Below are 24,359 nucleotides of genomic sequence, written 5' to 3'. Positions count from 1 at the left end.
GATCTTGATGAGTAAACATGCAATTGGAATTTTTAGGAAGGAAGATAGTATTGTTTTATTTGTGTTTGCTGGCTCCACCCTGTGCTGTCATTTCACTGAACCTGACATTGGTTGTCACACAAATAACTCTGAGGGTGTCTAGCTGTTCACCCAGCAGTTTGCAAAGTCAGAATGGACAATTTGAATGGTTTGATTTTGTGTCATTGACAAAGCATCCTATTTTGTTATGCAACTGTGAAGCTCTGTAACAAAGAGCATTGCTGCTTAAGTGAAAATGGGAGTTCACCCAAGTCATTGTTCCCATTGGTGTTCTTCCTTCATCTGTTTCTTCTAGAGATAATAGGAAGTGTTGGAAAAAGTTTAAGAGATGGTTTATTCAATAATTTATAACTTTCCTGATCTCTGATCTTCTGGACCGAAATACTTTAGGCCTTTTCTTCATCTTGAGTTTAATTTTGTTTAAAGCCTTTTGCCAAAATTCTTCATCTGTTTTCAGAAACAGAACTAGAATAATTGTGCCACTTTTTCATGTCAGTCTCTACATTGAAATATTGTAGTACACCTCTGAACTGGAACAACTACATGAAATTTGTCAGTGGGCAGCCTCTGGCTAAGCAGTATTGTTTTAATTTTATGTTAAAACTGAGCCAATTCTCTTCTTGGAAATTTCTGATCTAGACATGGCAGTTTTTTGTTTTGGTTTGGTTTTTGCGGGGTACCCTGGAGACTGTGTGCATTCTGTATGCTCAGCAGGATTTTTCTTTCAAGTACATTTCTGGACTGCAATAAGCTGTGCAGAGCATGGGAGTGAGAATTGTCCCAAGTTAATTAGGGGATTGAAGGGGGTCCTAGGGCACAAAGCCAGCTGGGAAATCTCTGAGACAGCCCTGACATGTGTCAGCTCCAGAATCATGCACTTGTTCCTCCTCCTTTCCTGTCTCATCAGCTCTGCAGTGTCTCCAGGCTCCTAGCAACACCAGTATTGTGGCTGTGACTTTGACTGTGTTAAGACTCAAGAGAAGTTGAAGTGTCCATACTGGGCTAAAGCTTGGCTTTCTTCTGTCTCTCAATACCTTTGTTACTTCTGAGCAGAACAAGGATGTCACTCATCGCACTCACATGTAACTGTGCTTGTAAGGGAGGGTGCACAGTCACTTCCCACAAGCAGGGTCTATGCATTTGGTCAGGACTGATTGCTGTGACAGCCAAAAAAAGCCCAAAATGAGTCTTCAGAGACCTTCACAGATCAAATCTCTAAAGACTACTGGGCCAATGAACCTAAAGGTATTTTTCTGTAGGAGTTCTAGACTAGACCAAGTTTGTCTGAACTTTTGTGGGGGTAGCTGAAGATAGTCCACACAAAGGCTGCACTTCCTGAATTTATAAAATGAGGAGGTGGCTTTTTAAAGATGGCCAAAATTTAACTTTTTTTGACATTTTTCCTGCAACAACTTTGACTTTGAAGAACTATTTCAGGTAGCTACCCAGCCTAGGAAATTCTGACCAAATCAGAAAGATAAAGAAAGCAACTGAATGTGTCTGATGATGGGAAGCATTAGGTGATAGTAGTAAACAAATTATTAAAAAAAATAAATAAATTCAGAAGTATGTCCCTACAGAGAAATACTATTGGGACAAGACTTAGGGGCCACGAAGTAGAAAGACTTTCTTTGTATTTTTAAGGTGGCTAGTTTAAACTTTTAAGAAAGGTGGCCTTGCCTGTTCACACAGTACAGTTGAAAGTTTCTTTTTTAAAATGTCTTTCCCCTGTAGCAAAATATATGTCAATTCTGTAGACACTTGCAGCTGTGTGAGAGAACTTTCCCTGAGTTTCATTGCTGTGCTCTCTCTGAACCAGCAGCAGAGCCCACTGTGGCAATGTGAACTTCTGGGGAACTTGGTACCTGCTGGATCAGGTGTTTCTTTTCCATGTTCATTCAGTATAGGAGCAAACAGATTTTGCTGAAAGAATATTCCAGTCTGGCTGCTTGTCAGAACTCTTACAAAGATAAATAATTTTTCTTCAAATCAGAAAAAAATTTAAGTTACCTTCAAGTTCGTTTTGTATGTCTGTGTGCCACTAGTGCCAGTACAATCAGAATTTTGTAGCCTTGTGTACAGTCAAACATTAGGCAATGTTCTGGGGTTTTCCCTCCCTCCTTCCCCCTAGATAAGTGGCAGGTTCCTCCCAATCTGTAGCTGAAGAAGTTGAGATCTCTGAACTTGCACAACTGGTTTTAGTTATTTGGACCCTTCAGCTTTATATAGTGGTTCAAGGGGTCCTCAGGCTGTGACTGATCATGAGTGTTTTAAGAAAATTTCTTAGTTTTCATCGATTTTTGAATCTAGAATTTGTAGTTCTCATTCTTGTGATTACCGTGCTTGTTTTTCTTCAGGAATTCCTGGCCACTACGTGACAGTAGCTAGATGTGGAATCTGCCATGTCTCATAATGACAATTTTTTTTTTTATTTTTAACATCAAGAATCAAATTATGGATGATACTTAAAGATCACTACTTCCTGAACTCATTTATTGAACAGGTTGTTCCTGCACTCTTGAAATATTTCTGTGCTTTATAAAAAATACCAGAAAATGTGTGGTCTTTCAAGTAGCAGTTGAACCATCTTTTTGAAAAAATAAATATTCATATTTATTGTATTTCTGTATTAATAGTTTTCCCTGCTAACAGTGTTACAGTTCCTGATTTTCTGAAGGGTACAGTGTTTTTCTAGATGAGTGTTAGTCTTGAAACTAAATTTTAGTTTTTGCTTTACAGTTAAAACTTTGATTTAATCTTTCATTTTATGAAACATGTTTCAGGTTATAAGGAGAATTTGGGTTAACATTAAAGAGTAGGTTTCACAGAAATAGCTAAACCAGTATTCACAGCTCACTGCTATTGGTAGATGTGGTTCTTTTCCCTTCCTCTCTTTGCATAAGACTGGAGATTCTCCTACTTTCATGCTATCACTTGTCTCTTCTGGCTTCTTGTTCCTCACTGAAGTGCTGTTTGTCTGTCTTGTGCTTCTATCAATTAGCTTATTGAGGTCAGATGAATGTTGGAACTGATGCACAGGGATGGGAGGGGGGAGCAAGAATATCTCATTTAATAGGAGCAAAACAGAGGTAGATTAATTATCATGGGCTATCACCCTTAGGGTACCCTTTCTATGGCTAAATACTGTTGATGAGAAACAACCTAGAAAGAACTGTACTCTTCGGTAGCTGCCATCTGACAAGTTTATCACTCAGTAATCATTGATTTAGCTTTGCTCAGTTTTCTGTGGTGCTGCAGACTCATGCTCCATGAAATGCAGCCTCTTAAGCCATTGCAGAATCACAAAATAGGTAAGGTTGAAAGGAAAGGTCTGCAGTGATGATCTGGTCCAATCTCCCTGCTCAAGCAGGGTAAGCCATTCATACAAGTGAGTCTCTGCTTTCATAGGGCAAAAGAGCATTACTAATTTTATTAGTCTCATGCCGATGGCAATGGTGTTCCAAAAATTCATTTTTCTAGTCTTTTCCCTTGTTGCGTCTTCTTGGAGTTCCTGCAGCCCATAACTTATATTCATCCCTAGCAAATATGAGCCCTTGGATACTAAGCAGCTTTCCAATACTGAATGAGCCAGTGTGTAGGCATTCAAGTGATATCACAGGTTAGTGAATTGTCTTTTTAGACAGGCCATTTGCCTGTTGATTAACAGGAATGCCCATTAGCCAACCAGTAGATTAGTGATTCATGGCTGGATTCATAGGATCATTCATGGATTCATAGGATCTTGCTGCAACAGTCCTTTAGTGATAAGTGGAGTCAGCTTTTGGATTGGTTAGATGATTTCAAAAGACAAAGCATTTATATTTTTGATTTTCAGAAAAATTTAGGAGCCAACCAAATACATATATTTTTCTTATAAAATTCTCATTCTGTGAGGGCTTACATAACATGCAGAGGTGCTTCTTTGCTGGAATAAGCATTTCATTCAAATGTTTTTTGTTTAACTGATTGCTTTATATTAAACCAAGAAGAAAGATGTAGCCACATATTGACAATCTTGTCCCATTCCATCTTAGTATGCAATGGAGTCTAGCTCTTTGAAGATGAGATAGTAGTGTAATAATCTAGCTAGCACCTCAGTTGTAATGGACTGAGGCAGTTGATGCTCTTAAGAGGAAAAACCTGATTTTCTTACCAGTGATTGTTCAATCTCTGTAATTCATGTCCTGTGCATATAGTCATAGTCTTACATTTCTGACTATGTGAAGGGTTAGATACTGCTACTTGAAGCTTTTATGGTACGTCTTGATCCTGTGTTTTGAATCATGGGTATTGCGTGCATGGCAAAAGGAAAGTGTGGTGTGGGTGGGTGTTGGTTTGGTTTGGTTTTGGGGTGGGGTTTTTGGTTGGGTGTTTTTTGTTTGGTTTTGTGTGTTAAAAAAAAAAAAAAACAACAATGAGTCATGAAGCTCATGAGTAGAGACCAAGAGGGCCTCTAGATTCACTCATAAGTAGTCTTTGAATACAAATGGAGAGCAGGTGTTGCAAAGGGCTGGATCCTTTGCTGTCAGGCAGAGAAACATTTTTTGTTATTGCTAGAGCAGTAACGCTAAACACAGTAACTTATCTCATTACCCTGAGGTATTTTTCTTTTTAGATATTGCTGATGGATCACTGTATTGGTGCTGTTTAATATTATTAGCAGATAAAGGAATGTTGCAGTCATTCATATGGTGTGCCCAGGTAAGAGCACAGTGGCACACTCTGTGGCTCTTTGGGTGAGTTTGTTCTACTGCTAACAGTGGTTTGACTGTCAGGCAGTTGCATTGCAATCTTTTGTTCTCCCAAGCACCATCATTTGGCATTAATGCTTATTGATTGAAGTCTTTCATACAGAGACTATGTACAAGTATGCTTCCAAATTTTCAGGGTTTTAAGACATGGAAACTTTGTGCTGCTCTACATTGTTAGAATTCTTGACTAGCAAGCTAAAATGCCTAAAATGTGAAGCTTGGCCAAGACGTAGTCAATGTATTTGCTGAGCAATCTGCTTTTAAGAAATTTAGTTCTGACTCTTTAGTGTTTATACTTACACTATCTTGCCCATAAAAAAAAATCTGAAGTATATTGATGTTATACATATTTTTATATGTATCAAATTTTGTGTATGCTTCTATGTAACTAGACAGTTGGTTCAATTATACAAACTCGGCTAAACTAAAAGGGATTTTTTTTTTTTTTTGTCCCTTACTCCTAAGAAAGATCTTCTTACCTCAGGGGCTGAACCTGCAAGGCTAATGCTTATAAGCTTCTTCTACTTGAGTTTTAATACTGTGAAAAAACCAAGGACAGAATTTCAGAAAGCTTCACATTCACTGAAATCATGATTCTTAGCAGAGGTCAAAATATTAAAAGCTTTTAACTTCTTGGGAAATCCCATTTAAAATTCCTCATGCGTCCTACTTCTAGTTAGTTTCCAGAATGTTGGGGATTTTTTTTAAATTTTTTTTTTCTTTAAAGATACACTGTAATTTGCTATGTTTATAAGTTGTCGTAACACATGCTTTATGTGTTCAATGTACAGAATATCCAGAAGAGTCTTAGTTTTGATTTTCTGGCAAATTAGTCCATAATTTTAAAGTTACAGTAAGACCTTTAAGAATTTTTGGTGGCATTAGAAAACCAAGATTTCAGTTCCACTGCAATTTAGTGGTGGTGTTGATGTAGCAGTTGGCTGTGCTGCAGCAGGACCCTGCACACCAAGGCTTGGTGGGTGTTCAGTGGCAGAATTTGCAGGTACAGAACCACAAACCACAGGTTTCCTTCAGCTGGGAAGTTGCAGAGAAATGTTTCTGATAGCTCTAGCTGGGTATAGTCTAGGATAAAGTTGCTTGTGGATTAAAGTGAAAACATGAAACAGGCTAGACCTACTGGCAGCCTTCCAGCTGCTTCTCCTTCTTCTTTGCAGGGTTTATGTTCTTTTACCTTCTCCAGGCCCAGCCTGGGGAACCAGGTGCTTGCTGCCAATTAGTCTTGTCAAGACAGCCCAGAGCTTCTCTTGACAAGCCTGACTGCTGACAGCAGCTGTGGGGTAGTCTTAGGCAGGATTTTAACTCCTTGCTTGCCAAGTGCTGTGCAGGTTAAATCCTCTGGTCTCGTTCCACAGTTATTCAAATAGGCTTCTATGTTATGAAAGTATGTTCTATACAGAAACTGAGCTAAGATTGCCAGTGATGCTGTAGAGATAGATTTTACTTGCCAAACTTCTGGCATGAAAGAATGTGAGTTGGGAGTTAAGTCATTTATGAAGGTCATGTCATAAGTTTATGTTATTAGAACTGTCCATCTCAGGCCACCCTCTACTTGCTGTACAGCATAGCTGTAGCTGAATACCAGCTTGGGCTGTTACTCTTCTCAGTTGTTACGGTTTTAGAAACTTTTGAACTTTTGGGTCCATTTCACTTGAATTTGAGAGAAGGGCTGCTTTATTTCATTTTTCTTGCAAATTGCATGAATGGCAATAATACCTTTCCCTATGTGGTCACCACTGTAAATACATTTCTAGAGAAAGACAAGGACAACTTTGGTTTTATCAGTTAATAAGAGGTGGCAGGTAGATAGTGTTGGAGAATGTGATCTTTTGCTTCGTTAGGTTAAAAGGTCACATGGGAAAGTGTCTGGGTGCATGAGAAAAGCTCTGTGTACAAGGAGGTACCTGTAAGCTGATGGGGGGCATGGATACAGTGGTGAGGGAGAGGCATTAGACAGGCTTTTGAAGTTTTGAAAAATGTAGTGAGAAGAAATAGGACTGTTAAACCAGTATAAATTGATCCCAGAACAGAAGGACTGTGTTTGGAAAACAGGCCATTTGCAACTGAATGAAATGCTCTGTTTACAAAATATATTAAATTGGATGTTTTTACTGAGCTAGTCAAAGATGTGGGATGTGATTTGACTCATCTTTTCAACTTTGCTTCCAATTTCCTTTGCTTTTAGTGAGGCACAGCTATTAAGGTATGCTTTTTCTTAACTCAGAACTCCCAAGAATTACATACAAATAACCATTAGATCACTATTTGTATCAATTTGGAACTTTGAACCTTTTAGAACTTTGTAGAGGAGGATACACTTCATTCGTGTTCTTAGAAATAGAGACAAATTCCTCTCTACTAGGAGAGAGCTCCATAACTTCTCCCAGAGTACTTACAGCTTTTGCAGAGGTCATCAGGAGGGCTGTTGTACTTAACTTGAACACTGACTGGAAACATTTATTCTGTCCACATGAATTTTAAAAAAGTATAATGGCAGCTTCTGTGTGAGAAGTGTTAAACATAGCAGTATGAAAACCATTCCTACACTAAGTCACGTAGAGTTCTCTTCCATGGCACATACTTTACCTTGCTAACTTTTTGTTTATTTCAAATGTTAAGGTGAAATTGAATTGCCTGATAATGGTGTATGGAGGTAGTTTAAAGGAAACTGCTATATTTAATGTTGCTTATGTGGATTTAGATGTTACAGTGAGTGGCCACCGTCAGGATACTGCCTAAACGTTTTGAACGTTTCTTGACTTGGAAGTAATGTGTGCCATTATCTTGAATTTGCAGTTTCCAGCCTAGAGATCTACTACTGTGTGGAGTTCGTGGTAAATCTGTCTAGTGATACTTCTGTTTTAATATCTGAAACTCATGTTCGCTCTGTGATTCTTACTTAATTAAAACTGATGTCTTTGTTCATGATGGTTGTGTTATTACCTACTAGACTTGTGTGGTAGAGGGAAAGGAGTATTTAAAAAACAGTTGTCTCTAGTTTTGGTTCAGTGCCATAACTTTCTGTTTGTCTATTGGTGGCTTGTCCGCTTGAGGGATTTCAGATTTTTTGAACAGCAAAGAAATGCATAGCAACTGTACAGTACTTTTCAATCCAGAGTGAACACACATACTCCCAAAATGGTCCTTTTGGAAACACAAAGCCTACTAAGGGGCTTATAATAATGTTCCCACTGTTCAAAGTCTTGGAGCCGTATTTTTGAGCTGAAGTTACCAATGTGTAGCTGCTTGGGAAGAAACTGGCAGAATATTAGCTGTCCAAGCTAAGGCTGCTTTTTGCTCATTGCAAATCTGCACCAAGGAGAGGGAGGAGTTTACTTCTTACTCCAGGTTGGAACAGTGGCAAAATATCATTATTTTAATTTGACTTGACAGTCTGCCAGCTTAAGTCCTTGAAACTTTCGGCTTTCTTTTTGTTTTAGCAGAATGCATCAAGCCAATTCAGCATTTTATTTTTGAAGTAAAGGTTTTCAGTGGCTGAATTTTCAATGCAAGTGTTCAAAGCAGCATCTTAAGTAGAGTCCTAATCTCTCTCTTTGCAGTGAGAGCCCCACAGCTGAGAATGGAGATTTCTCTTCAAAATAGCCATCTAAGAACTTAACTTCAGCAGAACTAACCAGTGCTGCTGTGGAAGGAAGCAGTCTTGCCCTGGCTGCTGCTTCCTCCCTCCTCATCTGCCCCTCCCATGTGTTACCTTGAATGTTTGCACAGAAGTCATAAACCAGATGGAGTACATGATTGAGACTTTTTCTGAGAATTCATTTTAGTCTGGATCAGTTCCTTGAGCTGGTTGACTGAGCAGCCATATGGTGTACAGACCACCTCCTGCAGCAGTACAGGTGGCCAGGAAGAGGCTGACGCCATTTCTTTTGGTTGCACTGCTGACTTAGGCCAATTCCATGTGTTGTTGGAATTGTAGTTCTGTATCCTTTACCTCTTTTCTGGCAGGTTTGAGTTTTGGTTTGGGGATTCAAACATTCGCATTCATCTTCCTACGCAACTGCACTTTCAATTTATCAAAGCCTTATAGTTAAAAACCAGTAGTGCTTTATCCTAATAAGGTTTTCATAAGCACTCAAGACACTTGGCCCCTTTACCTTGTTTAGTTAAAAAAAATAACAGCCACCTTTTCTTTCCAGGCCTCTAAATCAGCTCCTTGAGCTGTCTGCAGTGAGCACATTTTTGTGTGTGTAGAAAAATGCATGGTTCCTCTTGAGCCAACAAATTCCTTGTTTTTTAAAGAAACGTTATCTCTAGTATTACAGTAGTAATTCATTATTTCTGGAATGTGCATTAGAAGGGAGGAAATTGCTTTGTAATCCTTAGTATTGCCCTTCCTTCCTCAAGTGGGTAAATTCAGATGCAGGGGGTTGCCAGCCTTACTGTGAATAAGGTTGAGGAGCGCTGACGGGAGCGGCTCCCTCGGTGCATCCCTGCAGCAGGAGCCTGCAGCAGGCATTTGGCAGCGCGCAGATAGGACAGGGACCTCTTCAGCAAGCATCCCTTAATAGAAGCAAATGTCTTTAATAAGAGTCTCTTGTCACTGCTAAGCAAATCATTTTCAGGAATGGCACAAATAGAAGCAGCGTTTCCCTCCAGTCTTGTGCTTGTACCTGCATGATCCAGGGGCATGCACCAGGGTCATGGAATGTGGTAGCTGGTTTGCCTGTGTAGGCTCCAGCTAATATTGAACTAAACAGTGTGCAAGGAGCAGGGGGAGTGATTTCTCTCCCTCCCCTCTTTTCCTTCTCCTGTCAGGTTACTGGTTTTTTGACTTGTTAAGTGTCCAGTTTTGTATTCCTTCAATGTTTTGACCTTATTTCAGTGTTTTGAAGCTATCTTACAAAAATACCAGAACAAATAATCTTATAGGTTTTGTTGTTGTTTTTTTACCTGTTCTGTAAGGTATCATACTTTGTGCAGTGTATCATCATTTGTGAAGATGGTGCATTGTTAGGAGTTAGTACTTGGAGTGTAATAAACCATACTGAGTAATGTTTAAATTGGGCGGACTATGAGAGTGGAACAAATGTATTATCTTTCAGACAGAGCACAGCCTTGACTTTGAATAGTGTTCCTACGAAGTCACAGGTAGGAAGCCCTAGCTAGAGTGGTCTGAGTTTTCACAGAAATCTGTTAATATGTGGCATTTTAGGATTACAGGCAAGTTGTAACTGTAGCTTTATCATATTACTTAAAAGTCTCTTTGTTGTCTCAGCATTTGTGCACTCAGAATACTTGAAGACTACACTCATGCAAACTTCATCCCTTTGAATGTCTCTAAATGTACTGCAAATGGGAATATAGCACTAAGGTACTCTGCTCATTGCTTCTGTAATCCCTGTAGAGTGCTTATTATCTGTTATTTTTGAGATCATTTATGCCAGTTCAAAGTAGGTAGAAATGATTTCTAGTTGAAAAGAGGTTGTGTTAAGAACAAAAGTAGAACATTTATTTTTCTTAGAAAAATAATTGGGTAATTTTTCTTAGAAAATCTACAAATGGTTGAATTCACTTTGTGGATTTTGATGGAATGAAATTGATTTCCTGTTTAGGCTAGAATAACCACTGGCAGTGCTCCTTTGTAAAATTGGGATGGCTTTAGAACCAGTTCAGAGACAATTTTTATTTTGTCAAGCTTAGTGCTGCCACAAGCAATCTGTGAAACCACACGTCTGTTGCACATTGATTTTAACTAATTTAAAATTGCTAGGTTGAATTTTGAATACTTTACCAGTGACTCAAGTTTTATTCTAACACGAGTCTGGGATGTTTAACTGAGACAATTTGCTCAAAGTCAAGGAATTGTTTTCCATTAGGGAAGGCTGGTTCCCAAAGAAACCACTCCCTCCTGGAGCCACCTGGCAGTTTGTCCAACAGGCTGTGTCAGCTGGCTGGCAGTGGTGATGTGATAGGTGGTGCATTGACTGTTCATGTTTCTGAGCTGAACTGAGAAGAATAGGGATAATATAAAGCTAGTACCATTATGCATGACAATTCAGGATAAACATCCATGTGGGTTTCTTTATTTTTCATGAGTTAAAATGGTTACCTTGCAGCCCCTTTGCCACCTGTGCCCAGTAACACAGCACAGCTGGTTTTATTTGGAATGAAGATGAACTTCAGCGGGCTGAATGAGCCCGTGTTTAAAGTCGGATAGCCCTTATTCTAGCAACTTTACCATTTGCTCTGTTAAGGCCCTGCACTGAACAATTATAATAGGTTTGACTGTCTTGTGTTTGTAGGCTTGCTAGGAACATAATGCAGAACAAAAGAAATGAGGGTAAATGTTACAGTTGCAAAAGAGCTGTACTTGTGCTTTGATCTTCTGCTGGTATAAATAATTTGTCACTCCATTGCTCTCTGAAAAGGTTACTTTTATGGAATCTCAATAGCAACAGTGCTTCAAAAATGTTTCAGCAACTTTAGTGCTTCCAGAGGGGAATGGAAACTAGTAATACTTGGACTTTTCTGCCATTGCTGTGGAGTTTCTAGCTAGGAATATTAACTTTCGATATCTGCCTAGTGATTGTTCAACCCTGTAGCTTTTCACTGACATACATGTGCATCACATTTCAATATTTTTCTTCCAGTTCTGTATGTAAAGCTTTAATTCTGTATTTAAAGCTTTAATATAAATTCCCAATGTTTTCTGTGAACTCCTACTGCTTTCCTGGGCTTGGATCTAGCATGGAGAAGCAAATTATTCTCCTCTGTTCTGTTACTGTTAGATTTCTGTCAGTGGTGTGAGCATATTAAATCCCTCTGCTCCTCTTGGATTTCTGAAAAACAATGATGATTATTTTAGGGAAGTGCTGACCTACTCTTTTAATAAAGAAGTTGTCTTGTATTCCACTTACCCATTTTTAGAATCATGGTTCATATTGCTCTTGCTTCACAATCATGTAACATCCTTGTGGAGAGTACAGCAGTTGCTTACCTGGAAAAGTAATATTAGAAAAGTGTGTATTTTTAGCTGCCTTTTGATGTGATGTAGCAGCTGGAAACAAGGAGGAGAGACAGTATGTGGTGATCTGACAGCACTGCCAACCACAACTTGGGAACCACAGTTTTGGACTTGAGACCAAAATGTGGGGAAACCATTTCATAGGCTTGATTATGCCCATTGTGCCTGGCACTTCAGTGATCCAGATACTGTGGCTTTGCTCTTGGTTGTCAAAAGTTTTACTTCAGAGTGCTCCCCCTGGCTGTGCTTGACAAATGTTAATGTATTAAAAAAGCATGTTACGTGAAGCTTTTTGTTTATGTTAATATGCATTAAAATATATATAAAGAGCAGGTAGTTCCATGGACACATTTCAGAAATAAATAGTAAAACATCCCTTTGATGTCAGTGACTAACAGTAAATGTCTAAATGAAAAAGATATTCTAGCTATTAAGAAAATTTCTGCTTTTCTCTTTGTAGTAATCATGTCCACAAGTCGAAGAAGGAATCTAGGAAGTTCATGTTGAGGTATATTCTCAAGACAAGACACAGTGGCTCATTTGCTTTTCTGGGTAAGAAAGGTATCTTCATTCTCTTGAATGTGACAAAAAGTACTTAACCTTTTAAATTTAACTTTTCAAAAGTACAGTCTGTCAAGCCAGTGTGCTGGGAAGGTTGTGGGTGGAGTGTTTTGTTGGGTTTTATTTTTATTTGTTCTTGGAGCTTTCTGGGCACGTGTAGAGAACTTTCCACTTGTCTAACAGTTTAAGATGTTTTAGACTAGTAGTGCAAAGAATGAGCAATAAAGAGCAATTTCAGAATAAAAGACACCACTGAATAGCATATGATTGTTTGGTTAGAAAAGTAATTCCAGTTCATTGTCACGAAAATGTGTAAATTTTCCTGCCTGACTAGCCAAGGGAACGGAGTTTATATAGTATCTCATTCTTTTCTTTTCCCCCAAATTTTAAACATCTCTCTGACTAGGAAGAGAATAAAAAACTTAAAAATTTGAGACGAAAGTGTAGAAGTCAACATTATATATATTGTGTTGACAGGCTGGCAGCCAGCAAACATGTGCTCCCTCATGGTCAGCATGGATATTCTGAGACACCACAAACAGCTATGATCATTGCAATGACATGATACATGTTGGATGCTTCCTGCAAATCTGTATGTGGTCTGACTTTAGTAGTTAACTTCTCCTAGAATTTCCCCAGCTTGATCCAGGTAACTCCAGAATGAAAAACAATTTTAGGATTTTTTTTAAACTTTAATCAGGAAAACATTCTTTGCTCATTTGCTTACAGTCTTTATGTATACATGGAACTGTGTAGCATCTTCTATGTGTAACATTGCTCTGCAAGTGTCTCCCTCCCTAATAACCATGTGGGTGCTGTGCAGGTTGTCCTTAGCACTGCATTGTAGGTAACTTGTACGAGTAACCTTCAGAGACTGAAGGCCTGATTTCCCCCAGCTCCCTCATCCACACTCAGTTCTCAAGGTCTAATTTAGTGCAGTGGCATCACTGGGTTTGCTGGATCGTCTGATGACAAAGTGAGAAAGAAAGCTTTTGTTTATTGTTCTATTACAGTCAGGTGTTGCATACATTCATTCCTTTTCATGTTTCTCACGTAAGATATGCCTCTGACTTTTCCTCAATCTCAGTGGATTCTGCTATAAAGTCTTACAGGCTTACAACCATGCTCCTGTTGTAAGGACTTGTAGGCTGGATCACCAGAGCACTGCCTACTTGTTTATCATCCACTTTATATGCATTCAGTCACTGCTTCAGATTCCTCTCCAGTTGTGAACAGAAAACAAGTGCAGCAACAGAGGAGTGTTGCTGCAAAATAATCTGTTTCCACAGAACAGAGAGTTTCCATAAAGAGTTAAATTAGATAAGATGACGTATTTTAGTCTTTTAAGTTTAGCACTTCTCTCAGAACTTAATTAGATCTAATTTAGCTTGGCATTGCCTACTTTTTTTAGTACAGAATTAGCCTGTTTCTCTCTGTCCTAGGGCAGTCCTGTAATTTTGGCAGTCTTGTTCCAATTATCAAACTCAGTTTCTAAAGATGTAGTTTCAGAATACACACTGCTAATGTTTTTATCTTTTTACTGTATCTTCATGATTCACTGTCATCGTGTTTCTGCTGTGGAGCCGCTTTCTTTTCAAGCGCTCTTACTAAAGATAGAAAAGCTCCTTGGGCTCTTTCATTCTTTTGTATCTTAAGTAATAAAGCCAGACCATTGGTTGGTGGGTTTTTTTTTTCAGCTGTTTCATATGGCTTATATTAATGTATCAGAGAATTTATAATTCTAAAATTGTCTTTTGGTGATTGTCTCATCTAATAATGATGAATGCTTTTTTTCCCCCTAAATTTCTATTTTTGTGCTAGTTCTTTTAATCTTGCAAAGCTATATCTTGGACTTTATGTGGTCTGCAGCTGGAACTTTTGCTTTTACATGTTGTATCTGGACATTTGCAGTGCACTTGTTGTATTTTACTAACTTCTCTCCTAATTTGGAGTGCCTTGAGCTATTCTTATTCAGGATTTGTTTTACTGATGCTTTTTGGAAGCTTAACAGGGAGTCATACCTAACATATGACTTTAAAATTCTTCCTAAAATGAAGAATTTAAGACTGTGTATTTCCTATTCATCAAGTACAACTATGCAGACCTACTTACACTCCTACAGAAAAAAGGGAGTGCCTACTTGTAAATGAAATGTTTGTAATTTCCTAAACACTTTCTTCATGGTGATTTCTCTAAATATTCATTTAGAAAATATTCAAAAATAGGGATTTTTTTTTTCTAAATATCAAAATGGTGTGATGCATCTTGCTTCCACATAACCCTGCAAAGACTAGGGCACTTTTTAAAATGTATTGCATTCAGTTAATAATAGTCATCTTGGGTCTGTAATTTAATTAATAACTGAAGATGTGTCCTCATGTTTTAAAACTATATTTTTCTTTTAATATTTCTTCTCCTCTTGAATTTAGATAACATAATCCATGGATAAAGTGGGAAAGATGTGGAACAATTTCAAATACAGGTGCCAGAATCTCTTTAGTCATGAGGGTGGAAGCCAAAATGAGACTATAGTTGTGAACCCCAATAATTGCTCATCTGGTAAAGACAAAGCCATCCAGATAACTGACTTGACTCAACAACAACAACAACCCAGCAGCCCTTTGAGAGAAAACATTGCTTTGCAATTAGGCTTAAGTCCTTCAAAGAATTCAGTAAGACGGAACCAAAACTGTGTCACAGAAATTCCTCAGATTGTTGAAATAAGCATTGAGAAAGAGAATGACTCGTGTGTCACCACGGGAGCCAGGCTGGCTCGAAGGGACTCTTACTCTCGGCATGCTCCATGGGGTGGGAAGAAGAAGCACTCCTGCTCTACCAAAACACAGAGCTCCTTGGATACTGAAAAAAGGTTTGGTAGAACGCGAAGTGGTTTGCAGAGGAGGGAGAGAAGGTACGGGGTGAGCTCAGTCCATGACATGGATGCAGTATCCAGCAGGACAGTAGGTAGCCGTTCTCTGCGACAGCGTCTCCAAGATACTGTTGGGCTGTGTTTTCCCATGAGAACTTACAGCAAACAGTCCAAACCTCTGTTTTCTAACAAAAGAAAGATCCATCTCTCTGAACTAATGCTTGAGAAATGCCCTTTCCCTGCAGGCTCAGATCTGGCCCAGAAGTGGCACCTGATTAAACAACACACAGCGCCTGTGAGCCCTCATTCAACTTTCTTTGACACATTTGATCCTTCCTTGGTTTCCACAGAAGATGAAGAAGACCGGCTCAGAGAGAGACGTAGACTTAGTATTGAAGAAGGGGTTGACCCCCCTCCCAATGCCCAAATACACACTTTTGAAGCTACAGCACAGGTAAATCCATTGTATAAACTGGGACCAAAGTTAGCCCCTGGTATGACTGAGCTGACCGGGGACAAAACCATAACACCTCCAGGCAACTGTGACTCCGAAGAGGACACAACGACGCTCTGCCTGCAGTCACGCCGGCAGAAGCAGCGTCAGATGTCGGGAGAGAGCCACGGCCATATCAGCAGGCAGGGGGCTTGGAAAGTGCACACTCAGATCGATTACATCCACTGCCTCGTGCCAGATTTGCTCCAGATCACAGGTAACCCGTGTTACTGGGGCGTCATGGACCGCTACGAGGCAGAAGCGCTTCTGGAGGGTAAACCCGAAGGCACTTTTTTGCTCAGGGATTCTGCGCAGGAGGACTACCTCTTCTCGGTGAGCTTCCGCCGCTACAACCGCTCGCTGCACGCACGCATTGAGCAGTGGAACCACAACTTCAGCTTCGATGCCCATGACCCCTGTGTGTTCCACTCCTCCACTGTCACGGGGCTTCTGGAACACTACAAAGACCCCAGCTCTTGCATGTTCTTTGAACCTTTGCTTACTGTGTCTCTGAACAGGACCTTCCCCTTTAGTCTGCAGTATATCTGCCGGGCAGTAATCTGCAGGTGCACTACGTATGATGGAATTGATGACCTTCCTCTACCCTCAATGTTGCAAGACTTTCTAAAGGAGTATCACTATAAACAAAAAGTCAGGGTGCGATGGCTGGAGCGGGAACCTATAAAAACAAAGTAAATGGAAATCAAAATAAGCTTCTGGAACATGCTTTTTTTTTTTTTTTTTTTTTTTTTTGTGTATTACAGTTTAACTGCAGCAAGCACACCGACGACGTCTAGCTTTTCTGCAATATCCTATTTAAGCTGAGTGTTAGTATCCTGTCAGATGCTGCCTGCTGTTAATCAAACTAAATTGTGATGCCTCTTGGAAACAATAAGCAGACACAATTCTGCACGTTTTTCATTAAGGCCTAATGAAAATATTTTTGCTAATTTCTAAATATTTTGTTTCCCTTTTATAGCTGTAGTAATTGGATGAAGAAACTACGAGGCATTTCCCATGGGGCATTCATGTAATGCTATTAAAGAAAGGCTTTATTGGAGGGGCATTTTTGCTAATATTTGAAGTATTTTTTTAAAATTCTCTTCTTGAAAACTTTACTCAAAGTAATAACTCAGCTCACAAACAAGTTTCCAAATACTAGTGAATATTTTCTTGTAATGAAGAGCAGTTCATTAGAAGCAGTCCATTAAGAGTTGATGGTGCTTTGATGCTAATGGATGAATCATGCTTTTCACAGTATATAAGGTTTCCTAATCAATAAGACTTGAATATGTCTGCTCAGTACTGTAATTCTGTTACAAACACTTGGAGATTTAAGTGGCATTGTTAGCAAAAGTAATACTGTCTCAGACAGTTAAAAATACCTTCCAGTGTGAATTGCTGCTTCTGTGGCAGGACACAGAATTAGATTATTGCTGTGAAACATAAGGTGGTGAGTTTTTTCCAAAACAGATTTTGGTGGCCTGGCTGCTAGTAACTTACAATGGAAGGTAATAGTGATAAGAAAAAAAATGTTTAATTATTTAAAGTCATCTGATATTTTTATGGAGAACATGACAAGTGGTTGAATTATTATAATCAGAGTACAAAATCTGACATATCTGAAACAAATGTCAGGTTTCAAAGGTACTGGTACACTTTATTTGTAAATATCTTTCCATCTGCGCTTTTAAAAATGTTTTAAAGTAATATGCACTGATGATAGTTTCAACGAATTACTTAGAAACAAGAATTCTAACTTCTGTTTGCTTATTTAATTGGAGATGGAACTTAAAGTAGTTCTGTCTTAGATATTTTGCACTAAAATTTTGTTGGAATGCCCTGACCCCTGTTTAATGTTTTGTACCAATTCTGAGTGCTCCCTAGTTTCTTTACCAGCTGCTACAGTATTTTATTTCTTACTTCTCTACAGCAGTGACCTGTGCGAGGTAGGAAACGTTTTGGCTGCAAGTACAATAAACATTATTCTTGTATGCTACACTAACCCTTCTATTGATGTACTTTTCTGCTTGCTGTGCCTTGTTCTGGCTTTTTGTGCTAATAAAGTACAGTATGTTCAGTGTTATACTTGTATATCTGCTCTGTTTTTATATATTCATGTAACTTGTAGCAGTTAAATGAATTTTTAATAGGCTTTTCTTAGTATTTAGGCTAGGTAATGCACAAGTACTGTGCAGTTGAGTATTAATTGGTCGGCACACCATATTCCTGGTTTTTGTTACAGCAACTTGACAGTGTACACCATTGAATAACGTTTCTGTAGTCGCTGCAAGGTAATGGACTTGTCTGCAGGCATAGAGCATTTTACAGGTTTTTGTAATGCAAGGAATAAGTGTTAAGCAAAAAAAAACTGTTCTAAAACATTACTGATCCCCTGTAATGGTTGCTGAAGGTGTTTCAGCTTGTTCTATAGGTAACTGCTAAGGTTAATATTTTGATACTCCCCACTGAGGAATGCTTATTCCTGTAAATTGACAGTACAACAGTGGCATTTGTTCACTTTTAGGCCATTTTAATAAATAGATGTAAACACAAGCTGGCCAAATGTCCTGTTTTTACCAAAGAATACTGTCAATTTATATTTGGGCTATTTTTTTAGTTAAAAAAGACAAATTCAAGAGTGGAAAGGTGCAATTTTTGTTCTATCAAATATTTATCCCAAGCTATGATAAACCAAAGTATTTGACAACTTCATCTGAACCTAAGTAATGTATACATTTATGTTGGTAGAGCCTAAAACTTTTACATCAATGGTGTCGTCATTATTCCTGAACTCACAATGCACCTGAAGAGGAGTGATTTAAATAATAATTTTGTAATGACTGGAACAGCACTACATAAAAGCTCATACTGCAAGGGGTTAATCTGAAGCACCCAAGAAAGCACTTTAAAACATGTGTTTATATGCTTGTGGAAAGTTTGTGATCCCGTTACACATTCTTTGTAGTAGATTATCTTCTTTCATGTGTTAAAAGACTTCAACTGTTAAAATGAACTTTGTTTAGAATATGTAAATACTAAGTTTATGTAATTGTGTACAACTGTGCTAATGGTCTCTTAAGTTTTGAATTGTGTGTGTGTCATTGGATATGCAACTCTTGGTTTAAAATCTGCTCTAAGCATAAAAAAAGGAAAAAGTCACCAGCATGAAATTGCACCTAAGTGTACCTTCACTGTGTCGTTCTCACTGTTCCCTCAGTTGGATCTGAATGCCAGATGAGTTTACTTAAATTCTTGCTTTCAATATTAGTGTCATACAGTCAGCTTGCAACCAAGCTTTGTCTCAGTGTAGGGGCCTGTTTTTCATTTATACCTGTTGCAGTTGCTTGTCATGAACTTGCTGTGACATTGTCAATGTGGTCAGGAATACACATTCATCTAATTTTTTAATCATGTGGTGGAATCTTTGGGAAAAAAAAAATAAAAACCCCAAACCCTTCTCTCAGAAAGTTTGCTCTTGCATTTGTATAAATAATCTTTATGGAGAGATTTGCTCTCCTAAAACACACAAAAAAGGAATTACCTATTTACAACTTGTTTTAAAGCTCTGCTTCACTGAAATATACAGAATAATTTGCTAGTGTGGCTATTCTAAAATGAATCACTTTTTAAATTTTAGTGGACTTGAGTGTTGACTATTCCAGTTGCAGTGTACTTCTTACTGAATACATTTTCGGTTCTAAAGGCATTAAAATGCTAATAGGTGGAGAATGCAAATAGTTGATTTCTCATTTCTATTTCTCATTCTGATTTTTTAGAAAATCTTAAAAAATGTGTCTTAAAGAGGTGCACAAACCACAGCTTTATTTATCTTTTTTTAAATTTAACAGTAGGATTCAATGTAAAAAGGTATGCTTGTATTATTCCAATCTAATTTGGTTACATGACAGATGAGTTTTGGAGCTTCAGTCTTGTCAAGTGTTCTTTTGAGGTGATTCTTGTTCCTGCAGAAGGAGCTGTAGAAATGGCTTACTTACTCCATAGGAGGGTTTTGTGAGGAATCTTACAAAAGTATTTTATATCCCTGTGGAACTGGACAAAGGAAAATATACTATATTTTGAGTATACAGGAGGGTCTGTTAGCTTAGGATCTTTTACCAGTTTTATCAGGTCTGTGGTGGTTATCAGTTTTAAATGTATAGCTCATGAAAATACTTGTAAGGCAAATAGACACTTGTCCAGATAATTTACTGGTCAGAATGGAACTTCTGAAGAAAAGTAAGTTGCAAATTAATGTTTTGCATTTATGTACTTTTAAATTTTATGCACATTTGAACACTTGCTGCTTAAAAAATGATAGTCCTTAAATCAGAAGCAGAGACTTGTGAAAAGATGTGTCTTGTCTATCTGTAGTGTTTGACAATATGAAGTCAAGCCCTACAGATGTCACTCAAATCCTTAATTCCCTATTTAAGGTTCTGCAGTAGTTAGAAACAAGCAAAGATTCTGCATTTCTGTGATAAAAACCCTGTTTGCTCCAGTCTCCATGTTCGAGCCAAAATGTTTTAAAGCTTTTCTCTCTGCAGAATTGCATATAAGGCAGAAGTTGTCATTGTCAGAAGTTGCTGAGTACCAGAGAGATGAATCTGAAGGCATCGTGGTTATTTTTGTTCTAAGTCATCTTGAAAGACAGTATTTAATGGAAAAGTATGAACTGAATCTCTAGTTAATTCTTTCTAAAAAAGCATTTCTCTATTTAAGACACTTAAAACTCACACTTAAATTTATGAAAGCACTTTTTGAGCCTCATTTTCTGAAAGTTTTGTTGTGAAGTGAGCGCATATGTGCCAACCTTAGTCTGCAACTATCTGGCACATGTATATTTATATGTTAATAAGATGCCTTCAAGCATGTTTACATTCATGGTCTTTATTGAAGCTACTGAAGTACACCGATATGGTGAGCATTAATATATTGGAATTCTAAAAATTCTGTTTTATGTCTGCATATGGCATGCATTGCAGTTAAAAGGATTATCTTACTTGTATCTTCACCTGCACTTCTGTATTATGACCAGTTGATGGGTGTGGTTTTTCCTGCTGTCGTCACACTTACCTAAACAGTCATCTCTGGACTTGTGCCCAAGGGAGATTTTTCATACCTGTTTTTTTAAAAAATAGAAATCAGTTGGCTTTTAAAGTATTAATTCCTATGGAGTGTGGTGTAACCCTGCTAATTGCTCTTTTTGCAGTATTGATATACAGAGAATCATTTAGCTTGACCATGAGTTGTATCTGCTAAATGTACTTGACTTTAAATGTATGAATTTTAAGTATTATTTTTATTTTCATTGAAATTGCTCCTGTTGAGGGCTTTGAAAAGAAAAAGATTTGATTTTTTATGTCAAGATACATAAAGTGAATGTTTTGCAATGAGATAAGGATCTCTTGAAGATGCTTTTTAGAAGTTTTCCCCTGTCACTATCTTAAATCAAGACTCTTCAAAAAAGAAAAAAACTAAAACCCAATCTCGTGATGACTTAAACCTTATAGTCATTTAAAAACTGGAAAGAAATCTGGTGCTTTTACTTAATTTGCTTGCATGTTGCCAGACTGATTTAAGAATAGTTGTTTCAAGAAGCAAACTAAATCTGTTATTTCAATGAAGCATTGCCATTTATGATTTTATGAAATATTCCATTGACAGAAATTATCTACCAACAGGATGCTAACCTGATACTGTATTTGTTGTTATCAGGGTGACTGTTGCGTGTTGCTTTTCAAGCTGAGTAAGTGTTCACTTTGTAAATTTGCATTAAGGCTACAGCTGTTACCAGCGAGGTTCCCTAGGGCCAACACAATGAATTTATGAGCTGAAGCTCCTGGTGCTTGACCCCTTTTTGTCTTCAGTAGGAAAAAAAGTGTGTAACTCTGCACAATACAGCTCATGTTACAAATTTCCATGTTAAGCACACTGCTACACTGACAAGCAGAAACGTATCTGAACTTGCTTGTCTGGAGTAAAGCAACCTCTCTGCCTTCTCAGCAGGAGCTGTAACTTGGTGACACATAGGCAGAGGAAGCAGAAATAGGTTTTGCTCTTCCCTGAGCAGCTGTTAAACTGAACACGGGGTGTGCTTCCTGTGCGATAGGGCATCTGAACTCCTTTGAGCCCTGAGAATTTTAATAGCGTTTGGAAGATACAGAAGCACTTGGCCACTTTGTCACTTCTTGCTTTCCTACCTGTAGTTTTGCAAAAGCTTGAAGAGATGTATTTATTAAAATTGAATCTATGTAGTCACCAACTGTATAAGCACTGCTTTGCAATATCTTTACAGAGATATCAAATTCCTACACAATTATATTTAAACTGTTTTGGGAAAATGAATAATGACACTGTGGGCACAAATTAATTCAGATTGCACTATAAACTTTCTTACCAGAAGCCTTCATTCTTACCAAGAACTATGCGATCCCTACACAGAAACTGTAGCTTTGGTGGTGCGCTCTTTGGTAGATGTCCAAAAAGGCGGCATCCAGACGGTCCCTGGACCTTTTCTGACATTCCAGTTGAAGGGCCTGGCAGGCCCGCCGGGCACTCGAGGAGTTGGCTGGCAAGCACGCCATGCCGAGCGTCACCCGATGCCAGCACCTTGTATAACTGTGCTGGTTTAGGTCTCCCCAGCTTAGATGTTTTTTAACTCACTGCAGCTTAAATGTTTTTCCACCCTGCCTAATTTGTCTTTGTTGTTTGGTTGCCAAATTGTCTTGCATCTTAATAGAGTAAGAAAATAATGTGATTTATGGCTACCCAACCAGTGTATTAAGTGATAGATGGCTCTGTCTTAATAAACGGGGTATAAACTGCCATATTGTTTTCTTTTGATATTTGTTTGGGAGCAAAAAGTTGCGGGTTTAATGAGTTTATTTTAAGTCCATGCTGTAAATGCATAGTTTTACCAATATTTAGTTGTACATGTCAAGAACAATAAGTAGTTAAAGTAATCAGTAACTCATGTTTGTTAGAGTCCTTTCTGTTTAATCTAAAATACTTGAGCAAAGATATCCACAGATAGTTTTTGTCTTCAGAAGTTTTATCACTCTATGAAATTCATCAATTAGTTTAGTGAGTTTTCACTTAAATCACTTAAAGTGTTTTTCTCTCCAGCTGTGGGCTAAGGATGTTTTTATGACATAAAATGTCTTCTAGAGCACAGCTCCCATGAGCACAAACTAAGGATCAGAAGTACATGTCATCCTGTAAACTGAGAGTGTTTCTCCTCTGTGCCTGACGGGAGCTGCTCCGAAAGCAAATTCGTGCAAACCCTATGGCTAAATATGAAAACGGAGCAAAGTGCTGCTGGTGAGCAGTTATAGCTGGGCACAGCAACGGCCATGTGACAAGCTGAAGAAGTGTCGTGGGCTGCTCTGCGGAACTATTTCGGGCTTCTTAATTTGTTAATTATATATTTTCTAGACCACTGCTCCTAAAAATACATTTAGTCTAGGCTCCATTGGAGTATTTATATCTCATCACTGGTGAACTAATAGAAAACTGAAACCCTGAAAACAAACCATGTGTTTTTAGCTGTTTCATATAGAGATTGCCCTTAGAGTTTTAGCTTCATTGGTACATGGAGAAGTCTCCATGTCTTAAACTCACCTGCAATAAATCTGTAATTGATTAAGAAATGAAAGTTATGGAAATCAATTTACCTGTTGTAGTGGTGGGTTTGAAATATTAAGCTCTAATTATATATTTAACTAAGGAAAATACAGACACAATAATATTTCAAAACGGTTTCAAAACACCAGGTGTTCTGAAGCTAAAGTTCCTAAAATCACTATCTTCTGCACCACTTTCCTAGGGAAGGGAATTTTAGGAGTCTCTTAGAAAGCTGTTGTGTTGTAACTTGGCAGGAATCTAGAAGAGAATGTGTCAGTATGTAGAATAAATGTATGAGGGGGCCTGTAAAGAATGTGTCTGTTACACTAGCACAAGTTGTGCAGAGGAGAATACGTTCCTGTAGGGGTTTTCTGGGGCTTCTGGGTGTCCAGTAGGCATTTATTTGGTTACCTAGATCGAATGTAGGAGCTCTAAGCACATTAGAGATTGCTGAAGACACATTGCTGCCACCAAACACAGAGGACCTGGACAAATGAATCCATAAGAAAGGTTTGTGTTGCCACTTCACCTCTCAAGCAGTTGGTGGTGTGAGGAGCATTAGTGTGGTTTCACATCTGAACTTCCCAACATCTGAGAGCTTGGGTGTGGAAGAAATTATGTTGGCATGACCTGCTTGTGAGACTGTTTTCACTTCACTTTCCCATCAGGTGTCATGGAGTATCTGGGAAGTCCAGGTTGTAAACCTTCGGTAGAGGTTTCACAGCTTTTCCTAAAAAGTTACCAAATCAAAAAAAAATTGCTATTTACAGCATTTCTAATCTTCAGAATAGCATTAGTTGAAGCTCTCATCTGTTACTTTAGTAGGAGTATGTAAATCCTTCTTGATTCCAAGAGTGGAACAAGGACTTCACAAGGCCACAGAGACCTGCCTGAAATCAGACTGGCTGGATGTGGGGTAAGTGGGACATGTTGCTGCTTGGGTTTTCCTTTTGTGGAAGAACAACAATGACATTTGGTTCATCTGTGACACACTTGTGCTCTAGTGAGGAGCATCGT

General features: G+C 38.3%; 1 protein-coding gene across 1 annotated transcript in view; it reads left to right on the top strand.

The window, feature by feature from the left end:
- Positions 1–22,544, top strand: part of SOCS5 (suppressor of cytokine signaling 5) — a 33,739-nt gene extending 11,195 nt beyond the window's left edge. Inside the window, exons 2-3 of the mRNA XM_066316059.1 lie at positions 12,254–12,345; positions 14,784–22,544. Of these exons, the coding sequence (XP_066172156.1) occupies positions 14,796–16,412 (1,617 nt within the window). The 5' untranslated portion in view covers positions 12,254–12,345; positions 14,784–14,795 and the 3' untranslated portion in view covers positions 16,413–22,544. The remainder of the gene's footprint in view (positions 1–12,253; positions 12,346–14,783) is intronic.
- Positions 22,545–24,359: the final 1,815 nt, after the last annotated feature.

This window comes from Sylvia atricapilla, chromosome 3 (assembly GCF_009819655.1).
Source record: "Sylvia atricapilla isolate bSylAtr1 chromosome 3, bSylAtr1.pri, whole genome shotgun sequence".
Lineage (NCBI taxonomy): Eukaryota > Metazoa > Chordata > Aves > Passeriformes > Sylviidae > Sylvia > Sylvia atricapilla.
Note: the sequence above shows the minus strand (reverse complement) of the source record. Positions and strands in the feature narration are given on the sequence as shown.